Here is a 10,783-nt window from a genome sequence, read left to right as displayed (position 1 = left end):
TTCAGACAGCATAATTGTACTGTTAGTATGCAATGTGTAATGCTAAACTAAACAAAGCATCAGTATTTTTAAGTATTTGATTTGGTGAAGAAATTATTACGTCGTCGCTAGTATTTTCTCCAGTCAGCTTCTCAGATATTTATAATTTTGAGTCAGTATTTAGGTCGTAGAAGAGCTATGAACTCGAAACACAAGGATTTCCACGATGATGCAGGAGAACGCACATGTGTATCGGAGGAATGATTTGTGTTGCCCCTTTTCATAAGTACGACAAAGTCACGAAAACAAAATGTGTTGTTCCACAATTCTGATCATTCTTTTTACGAAAAAATATTGATAGAATGAGGAATGAATATAGAGTTAATTATTTCATATACAATTTTGACCTTTCTCGTAATCAACTAATGCGAAAACACCCGTATCGCTAACAAAGGTGAAGTTTTCTGCGCAATTACTTTTTCTGGTTTCCTCCAGTCCACATTTCACTTTGTGAGAGTCCCGTCTCAACTTTGCAGTTTATTAGTGAGCTACCGCGCCTGAAAATGCGTCTCCCGGTTACCCAGAACCCATACGAAGTTGGGGGAAAAAAACATACTTTCTCTTCCTCAGAAACTTAATTGATGTGTATTTTTAGCCATATTTTATTTCGTTTCTGGATATTTTGTCAGCATACATACCCTGCCTGAAAATTCTTTCTTTGGCAGCCTCAATGACTATAGTGGCAGTGATAAATATAGTGAAAGATTTTTCATATAGCTACATCTAAAATGTCGATCAGTGGCTACAGTAACTATTTTTTTTTTAATCGGTAATCTTTTTCATTGTCACGTTGGAAAGATGAAAAAAAGATAAAGATAGGGAAGAGAAGGTGATAAATAAAATATAAAATTGTATATATATATATATTTACTTATTTCATACAGTATAAAAATCGAAACTATAGCTCAGTTATTAGTTGTTACAGCGTGGGCAATTTTAATATACATATAAAAATACGTCTGACCAAGCGTCTCTCGAAAGCATTTCATAAGTATATCTTTCAGCACAATAATTGCCACAGCAGATCTAAACAGGCTGATGTTGTTTAACAAGATTTTCCATTTGTTTGCATTAGAAAAAAACTTGGACATTTCTTTAGAGAAATGTCTTAGTATTCTACCACTATCTTAGAAAAATGGGAAGTAAAAAAATATGAAATGCAGATAAGATGATATTATACAGTGATCAAACTAGCAATCAATTTTCCCTTGAACGGAGGTTTAATGAGAATTAAGAGCGTCTAGTGAATGCAACATTAATTCATGAAATCTGTCAATACTTCTGATTCACGCTTCCAATTACATGAAAATCAACGTCGATATTAAGCTTAAACAACTTATATTCTTTACTCATGTTGACATCAATTCAATTTTCTCCTATCCTTTGGAAAAATTGCTGCTAATAATGAAAACTCTGTATTCCTTGCCTTTAGGTCAGCACCCATGTTAATGAGAACACAACACTCTCAAAAATTGCTTCTTCATAAAACAACATAGCCGTATGTCATAGTATTATATAGCAAAATGTACAAAAATTACATTCACAAAAAACATTTTCTACAGATCTCACGGAATGCGAAAGTGTTTTAAACCTAAAACTGTTCAAGACAAAATGTTAAAACCAATGTGATATTTTTTAGACAATTTTTGGTAAATCTGATACATGTGGTAGCTTCTGACTAAAGGTTGAGGTAAAGAGCTATTTTCTTATCAATGAAGGAATACATTGTCTCTGTTTTGCAAACCATCACCATGTGAGTATCTCTACAACATAAAAGTACAATATATACATCCTAAACTCTCTTGACTAGATACTGTATTAGCTCTAGAATTACTGTGAAAGACATAGTAACCTATATGTAAAGTATTGCAATGATTCCAAATATTCCACTAAGAAACACACTACTTATAAAAAATATCAAAGATAAAGGTAAGCTCTCAACAATGCAACAGATGATCCTTGGCGCATCCAATAGTCCTAATGGATCATTGATTAATAAAATGTGCCAACATCCACGGCAATAGAAAATGTTTAACATCTCTTGCGATTTTGCAAAGCTTGGACCAACTGCAATATGCCAGAGCTTCATTCTCTAAGGACATGTACAAACAGATCCACTTGTATTCATAACATATAAAAAACAAACATTGCAAGTCACGTGAAATATACAGTAAGTACTATGTAGTCAACAGTAAATATGTCTAGCATGTCATTGTTTTCTTGCATCCACTGCCACTATAACTGCAATGACCGAACATTTTCCTTTGTGTTTTCAAACTATAAAGTATACTGAAAATTTTAAACTGACTTATGCATTACTCTAAATTACTAATCTGTAATTAAGTGAATGACACTGTCATTTTTTCCACAGTTTACACTGAAACACTACCAAAAAGACCCGATCTTTGTTCCTCTTTTTTGTCAAGACAAGAATTCTGAGCGTCATGTGGCAGACATTACTAGACCCAAACACAGTATACTGTGACCTTAAATCTTAGTCTCTACCGTTGGAATCTATAAAACTAAGACTTCCCAAAGCCAGTGTTGGGAAATCCTTTCACATTTTACAGTTAGACTATCACAAACGAAAGATCCAAGGCCTTGAACACAGCGGTGAGGTAGGGAGTGCTCAGATGTCGAGATCCTCCCACTCCTCGAGTTCTCTGGGCGTAAGGGTGACCCTCACGCTTGTGATCTGGCCCAGGCCGTCGTGACTCTTTCTCGTCAGGGGGTTCTCGCGCACGTCCAGCTCCTCGAGGGTCTTGGCCTTCTGCACCTCCTCGACTTCGAGGTCTGTCGGCAAAAGAATGGAAAGTGAAACACTCGTAACTCCTCCGAGTATGGGTTTGATACAACGTTTAATTGAAATTCAAACCCAATGAACGTATCTCATTAATATCACTGTGAATGACTATCAAAATAAAATGAAATAATAAAATTAATAATAACATCAATAATAATAATAATAACAACAACAACAACAAAAATAATAATAATAATAATGATAATGATAATGATAATGATAATAATAATAACAATAATAACAATAACACCAACAACAATAATAATAATAATAATAACAATAATAATAACAATAATAATAATAATAACTAATCAGCAATAATAATAGTAATAATAATAATAATAATAATAACTAATCAGCAATAATAATAGTAATAGTAATAATAATAATAATAATAATAATAACAACAATACATAAACATGAAATGAGTATGAACGGAATTACTCACCCATAATGTAGTTGTTGTTGACGAAGATGGCCTTCACCTTCGGCAGCCGGAAAACCACATTTGGCAAGTTGACGAAGGAATTGTGACTCAAGTCCAGACGCTGAAGTTCGATGCAGTCACCCAGCTCCTCGGGCAACTTGGACATCTTGTTGTGGGACACGTTCAGTTCTGCGGCGGACAAAAGAGAATCTCTTAGTTGAATCTCTCTTAAATACGAATCGGTAATTTAGTGTAATGCGGAAGTCAGTTTAAAGTTGCCAGCATTATTTTTCCCCGAAGATTAAGATTCCCTGAGGATTAATGGTGTTCATACAGTATGTCAGATATGCAAAATAAAAAAGGCAGAATATCATATGAACGCCCAGTTCTTCTAGCTTCCCATTCATATCGTTTTTTTTTTTTTTTACCATAGGTAACAAACAGAAATCGACGTACATATAAATAGTTTTATTTCCCTTTCAAATCGGCAATCTTAATATCTCAATGAAGTACCAAAGAGACCGCTCAATACACATGAGTCAGCCCTTCCAAAACGAACTGAAAACGTGGATACGTTCTACAAAATGCACAATAGGAAAGAAAACAAGAAGAAGCAAAAGTCAACGATAATCCCAACGTCGGAATGCGCGGAACTTCTGCTGCCTGCAGTTCACGGTAAAAACTTTTTGTTCTTCTCTGAGCCTATGTGTGTGCGTGCGTGTGCGTGCGTGTGCGTGTGCGTGTGCGTGTGCGTGTGTGTGTGTGTGTGTGTGTGTAGTGGGGGAAGGGTTACGTGCCTGCATGTCCGGACGTGCGTGCGCGCATGAGCACATACATAAACCCCCTATTTACGCGTTAAGCAATGAAGTCCGAAATATCTTTTCCCTGAGCGAACACCTGGAAGGAGAGAAGACAGAAAACAAAAACAAGTCAACACCAACCCGGAAGTAGGCAACCGTGAAAGCGCCTTCCCGACGCGCGACCGTTAGGCGGGGCGGCACTGCGCGGGCCTCCGGTCTTGTGCAACCGGCGCCAAGGTGAGCCGGCAGGGTTAGGGGGCACAGGCAAGGGCCAAGGGGCAGGAGGCCGGAGGAGTCAGGGGCAGGGGAGACTGGGAGAGTCAGGGGCAGGGGAGACTGGAAGAGTCAGGGGCAGGGGAGACTGGAAGAGTCAGGGGAAGGGGAGACTGGAAGAGTCAGGGGCAGGGGAGACTGGAAGAGTCAGGGGAAGGGGAGACTGGAAGAGTCAGGGGCAGGGGAGACTGGAAGAGTCAGGGGCAGGGGAAACGAGACTCAGGGGCAGGGGAGACCAGAGTGTCCAGGGGGGACAGCGCCAGGACAGCGGAGCAGGGGGCGGGGGGGGGGGGGGGCGAAAGGAGCCACAGAGCCTGACATGGAGGACCGAGGTGGAAGGGCAAGGTGAACTAGATGCTCTCCTGTGGCAGACGAGGCTGGGCGAGGGAAGGGCCTGCGGTATGTTCGGCGCAAATCCTCGCTAAAGGATCAGCCTCACAAGCAACGAAATCGGAATCTGGTGACGGCGCAAAAAAAGGGGGGGGGGGGGGGGGGAGGCGTGGCAGATATAATGTTTAAGGAAACGGTACTATTGCAAGTTATCATTTACGGTTGGTTGAAGCTATGGTTTTCAGCTAGTGAAAGTTATAATTTACAACCAATAAAACGTATAATCTACAACCACAAAGTTATGATTTACGACTGAAGGTTATAATCTACAACTCGTGAAATTTATGATTTATCTGCGAAAAATCTCATCAAACTTAAAGAAAGAAAACGTCTTATGGAAGCATCTGGAGTCAGAGTCTTGGGTTAAATCAAAGTCTTCAAGTTCCAAACAGTGTATGTCTTACCCCAACCACTCTACCGCACAAATACTAACGTCCTAACTTAGAAATCCGCTTTAAAAAAGGACAAAGACACTTCCCGGAATTCACGAACTTGTAAGTACTCTATACACCTCTCTATTATTTATTAACAGAATCATAAATTGTTCATAAAAATTTCCCCGCCGAGAGCCAGTAATGTCGAATTGCGTACTACACAGCCACGTGCTCATCCGGGTCGTCGCCAAGTCTGTTGTACGCAAGACCTTAGTCCTACTGCCACGCCGCGACTCTTGGCACCACCCCACTGAGCCCTGCTCGAACGACCGTCGGATGGAATATGTGTCGCTTTTTTCTCTCTGAAGTCAAGACGGAAACCCCCGTGACACGTGTAAAAATAAGTAAACAGGAAAGTTGTTGCGACGTTCCTTGCGCTGCCTCGCGCACCTGTCCTTGGCAACAGGTCCCCACCGCGGGCATGGCGCCACGTGGGTCGGGCACGGCTGATTCAATGGGCTTCCCGCTGACCCCGCTTCCACCACCCATGCCAGGCCCGCCCACATGCCCCTTCTTCTTCTTCTCCCTCCCCCTCCCTGATTCTAGCCTCCCTTTCTTTCTTCCTTGTTGCGATTTCCCCTTCCTCCCCCCCTCCTTCCTTCCATCGCCTCCCTCCCCCACCCTCGCGCCTAAAGCAGCATACCTCACTATCTATAGTCCAAAAATGTTATAATTTACGTAGCTATCCTGCGGAGGCGCCCGCGTTGCATAATAGTGCAGCCGCAGCAGCATGCCTCGCATTAGCCTGCCAAAGGAGAGGCCAGTCTGCTGGTCCCTTTGTTCCCAGCAGCCGCCCAGGTGTCAACAAACTTCCATCTCGCCGCCCACTCCCGCTGCTGGCATGTCCTCTGGCCTCTCGCTTTCCTCAACTCGGCGTTTGGCACTTTATCCAGTGTATGTATACATACATGCATACAAATATTCATATACAAATAAACGCAATATATATATATATATACATATATAGATAAATTAACAAACAAATAATCAAATATATATATATATATATATAAGAACATCACTTCCCCTCAATCCCTTCCTACTCCCCCTGTCCCTCCCTCCCCACCTCCCCCCTTCTCTCTCCCTCTCCCTCTGTCTCACCTGTAATAAGGCAGAACTTGAGCGCAAACTTGGGAGGAATCTTGGACAGGAGGTTCCCGGACAGGTTACAGGTGGTCAGGGGCGTGTTCCTCATGAGGTGGAACACGGCGTCGGGGACCTGACACAGCTGGCATTCGCTCAGGTCTGGTGGGGAGAAGAAACAAAGAAATCAGACGTCAGTTGAGGATAAAAAGTCACCTTAAATCTATATATGTATGTTATGTAATTCCGCAAATAAATGTATTTAATTGTATGATCATGAGTGTCTCTTTGTTTTGTTTTTTTGTTTCCTTTGTTTGTCTGTACGAGCGTTAACTTGTATATGACGTATGAGTGTTTACATCACAGTTTTCATGGTATAGCATCCCTCACCAGTCCCCCTTAACTGTAAACGACGAATATCAGATATCTAATCACAAAGGAAATGCACATGCTAGCAAAGCCAGCGGTAAATATGACGTCATACATGTACGTACGGCTCTGGCTCTATGACGTCACAAGGCCTTTGTTATCAAGCGTGGCTGGGTGTTAACGTCCGCGTTCAAGTTAAAGGAGAAGAGAAGATAAACTTATCCTTATTTTTTTCACTAAGTTTCGTGACAATGATGATATGAAAACTTAAGAAGAGAATCCCACTTCAAGTCTTTCCTGACAATGCTGAAGCAAAAAGAAATGAAAAGAACCCTAGTTCAAGTCTTTCCATTAATAAGTTCCGTGAAAATTCTGACGAAAAAAAAACAACAGGTAAGAAGGGAACCCCACCGTAACTCTTTTCACAGAGTCCATGACAATGATGACATAATAAAAAAAGTTCAGGAGAGAATCCCTCCTCAAAGTCTCTTCATTAACTTCCGCAATATTGCTGTTACGAGGATGTAAAGAAAAGTTACCCGGTGCATGTGCCTTGTGTTTCTGGGATCTCGAGTCTTCCTTAACATTACTATAGGTAGGGACAAGGAGGGAAGGAGAGGAAGGGAGAAATGGTAGGAAAAGGGAGTGAGAAAAACGAAAAGAGAAATAGGGAGAGGGAAGAGGTAGGGAGGGAGAACAAAAGAGAGAGAGAGAGAGAGAGAGAGAGAGAGAGAGAGAGAGAGAGAGAGAGAGAGAGAGAGAGAGAGAGAGAGAGAGAGAGAGAGAGAGAGAGAGAGAGAGAGAGAGAAAGAGAGAGAGAGGGGGGGGGGGGAGGGAGGTAGAGAGGGAGAGAGCGAGAGAGGGAGGGAGGACGGGAGAGAGGGAGGAAGGGAGAGAGGGGGGGAAAGGGGGAGGAGGAGGAGGAGGAGGAGGAGGAGGAGGAGGAGGAGGAGAGAGCGAGAGAGAGGGGGAGGGAGGGAGGGAGGAAGGGAGGAAGGGAGGTAGAGAGGGAGAGAGGGAGGGAGGAAGGGAGAGAGGGGGGGAAAGGGGGAGGAGGAGGAGGAGGAGGAGGAGGAGGAGGAGGAGGAGGAGGAGGAGGAGAGAGCGAGAGAGAGGGGGAGAGAGGGGGAGGGAGGGAGGGAGGAAGGGAGGAAGGGAGGTAGAGAGGGAGAGAGGGAGGGAGGAAGGGAGAGAGGGGGAAAGGGAGGAGAGAGAGAGAGAGAGAGAGAGAGAGAGAGAGAGAGAGAGAGAGAGAGAGAGAGAGAGAGAGAGAGAGAGAGAGAGAGAGAGGAACAGGGACTCAAAGGGAGGGAACGGAGAGGTAGGGAGGGCAAGAGGTAGTCACAGAGGGAGAAAGGGAGAGAGGTAAGATAACAGGAAAGGATTACAAACATTAACGTTCGTTCCGGGATAAGACTCCACGAAAGACAGAAAAATATCAGGAAAGAGAAGGTCGCGCCTGTTGAAGTATTACGTCGAAGGGGGGGGGGGGGGGTTAAAGGGTACTGCTAGGGCAGGGGCGTGGGGGGGGGGGAGGCAGCTGGCACCATTATCCCCTTCGATGCTGTGTCTTTCGTGACGCAGTTACGGGAGACTAAAACGCACATGCGTCTATGCTCTCTCGGGGTGTACGTAGATTGAGTTAGTTCAGGAGTTTCTAAAGCGTTTCTTAAAAAGTTCAACTTCGGGATATCTATGCTGGCTGATTTACGACCTACAATCAAATTGTAATATAGAATTGTGCACGGTTAAGTGCTAGATTTTACCGCTGATTATTTCATATCTATTTTTTAAAACGTCAGCTAATAATCATTCCTGTATTAATAAATTTGCATAATTTACATACACATAAACCATAGATTTAATCTCCAACTATCACACGCAGCTCTGATCCAAACCTAATTCGCTAAGTTTATTGAATAAATATACACGCGCACATCTGTTCCCCCGTAACACAAGAGGCAAGTGTGTTGTGCGTAATAGCGCGACTAGCATAAGAACGGCGGGGAGGCGCACTTGCCCAGGGTGTGGCGTAGAGGCTGGTGGTGGTGATGGAGGTGTGGGGTTGGCGCCGCGTGTGGGGAGGGGAGGGGAAGGAGGCCGAGGCACCGTCAGCCTTGGGAAGAGGAGGGAAGGGGTCCTCTGAAGGTGGCAGGAGAAGAGGGAGGTGGGAGGAGGGGGATTTGGGGGGAGTTGAGAATCACGCAGAAGAGGATAAAAAGGCCTTGAAGCGGCTGGGTTTGGTGGAACGGGGTTACAAGGACATCGCGAACTTTACATTCATCATCACTTTAATCACTATCCCAACGCTATCATGACCAACACTGCCACCAGGATGTGTCTGGCACCGAAACATCAATTAGCAACATCCACATGAAGATAAGAATGCGCAATGTACGACCGATGTATCCAACGGCCTTTGTTTCAATTCCTGCTCGCGGTGCAACGTGAAATTACCCCCTTTCAATCTATTTATTCACAAATTTCGGTCATTCTTCTTTGTCTACACTTAACACTAACCCAATAACCGCACTCTGACTGCCCTTCCCCTCCCTCCCCAGGCCGCAGTAAGTAATCTGTAGGGCATTCGCGGGGTTTCTTGTGCGGCTGGCCTTGAACGTTTGTCCGCAGCCGCACGGAGCTGCCTCGGTCGTGTTTACGTTTGATCAGCTGTTGAGGCGATCAGCTGTTCGCCGTGTATCTACTTCCTCTAGGTAAAGCTTTGGGGAGTTCCTTCATAAATTTCTGAACAGTTTACCGAATTTATATCCTGGTAGTGCTGTGTACGGATGCTTCCTCGTGCGATATTAATCAGTGACTAGTTCTCGCAAATACCACAGAGTAACAGTAGTCCTCTTCGTGCAGCACGTTTATTCGATAGTGACATTTTTACCTGTTCATGTCTGTTGTTGTTGTATTTGTTTTTATTTATTTGAGCGTCCGACTGTACTTCTGACCAGAATTACAAGAGCGCGTAAGGTCCATTTTTCTTAGCGACAAAGCATCAGGCTACAAGGTTAAAAGATGCTCAGGTCTGCGTGCTTTGACAGACTCTCCCCCTTGCTTCTAAAAAGAGCAAGGTCGATTTTCCTATGAACACCATCACGTGGCTCGCAATATGAGTGTAAACAAGGTAGCAAAACGAGGAATATAACAAAGGCACGATTGGAATTGAATTAACAATCGATATAAGGGAAATTTACGTATAAACAGTGATATAATCCGTAGCAATTAACAACTCGGTGAGGGCTGGTTGAAATTTCAGAGCTCTTTCATGGTCAATTTACCTGTAATTGGTTTATAAAAAAGAGTCAGTATGAAATAAGTATCATTTTTTCGTTGAACTCTTACATGTTTGCGTATATCCTCAACTAAAGATAAACATTTCCTGACTTCACAACGAGGACAAGAAATGCAAAATAAAACAGCAACTGGCATTAGCAAATCAAAGCTCAATTCATGAAGAATGTTCGCAAACTGGTCCTCGATCCGCGTTCAACCTTGATCGCTAAGGTTTTTGACCGTTAACAGAAAAAAATGCAGACACCGTGAGGCCAGCAACATATTTTTTAATAATCTTTTTGTACAGTTTTCGTTTGAGTAAGAAGCTGTTGTTATCCCCAGTATTTAAGTATTGACCTTGGTATGGTTCTATTTATAATTTTAGGCGGCTCATCCTTCTCGCATGAATGACAACTTGTTTCATTTCGAAGCTCATTTTTTATGACATCACGATATAATGTACCCACATCTGAGCGGTCTGTGGCTGCTCGGCGGACGGCTCGGCTGCCGTGACGTCATGGCCGACACACACGGGGAAGCACGTGCGCATCGGCTATAAATACCATCTCTTTTCCTGTGTTTGCCGGTTAAATATTTACCCGACAGGATTTAATATACTTAATCCATTGGTCCTGCCATCATTTGATTTCGTTCCGCGTTGCCCTACTGCCCACTCGCGAGCCAGACTTACCTAAATGGCCGCCGTTTTCGCCACATTCGAGGCACCGAGAGGCGACAAGAGCTGCCTGCCGAGCCATCGCGTCTTCGCTTCGCCCTTCACTGCCAGCCACACCGCGCTGCGTCTCATTCCTTGGCTCGTTTGCACCGGCTATATTTTGGCGCTTTTACATTTTCTCTCTCTTATTTGAAGAAAATAGGTCTC

The 10,783-nt window shown here is 43.5% G+C and overlaps 1 protein-coding gene across 2 annotated transcripts in view; it reads right to left on the bottom strand.

Annotated features, from left to right (window-relative positions):
* Window positions 1–888: 888 nt before the first annotated feature.
* The window catches only part of LOC125025031 (leucine-rich repeat-containing protein 40-like), a 19,163-nt gene continuing 9,268 nt past the window's right edge, over window positions 889–10,783 (bottom strand). The window contains exons 1-4 of one of the 2 annotated variants that reach the window (XM_047612895.1): window positions 10,592–10,739; window positions 6,268–6,411; window positions 3,291–3,458; window positions 889–2,832 (exon numbers count right to left, since the gene is read on the bottom strand). In XM_047612895.1, coding sequence (XP_047468851.1) covers window positions 2,669–2,832; window positions 3,291–3,458; window positions 6,268–6,411; window positions 10,592–10,658 — 543 coding nt within the window. In that variant the 5' untranslated portion in view covers window positions 10,659–10,739 and the 3' untranslated portion in view covers window positions 889–2,668. Of the gene's footprint in view, window positions 2,833–3,290; window positions 3,459–6,267; window positions 6,412–10,591; window positions 10,740–10,783 lie in introns of those variants that run through there. The other variant, XM_047612885.1, reaches the window with a different exon arrangement.

Source organism: Penaeus chinensis, chromosome 1, assembly GCF_019202785.1.
Source record: "Penaeus chinensis breed Huanghai No. 1 chromosome 1, ASM1920278v2, whole genome shotgun sequence".
Taxonomy (NCBI): Eukaryota; Metazoa; Arthropoda; class Malacostraca; order Decapoda; family Penaeidae; genus Penaeus; species Penaeus chinensis.
This window is presented reverse-complemented; position numbering and strand designations above follow the sequence as displayed.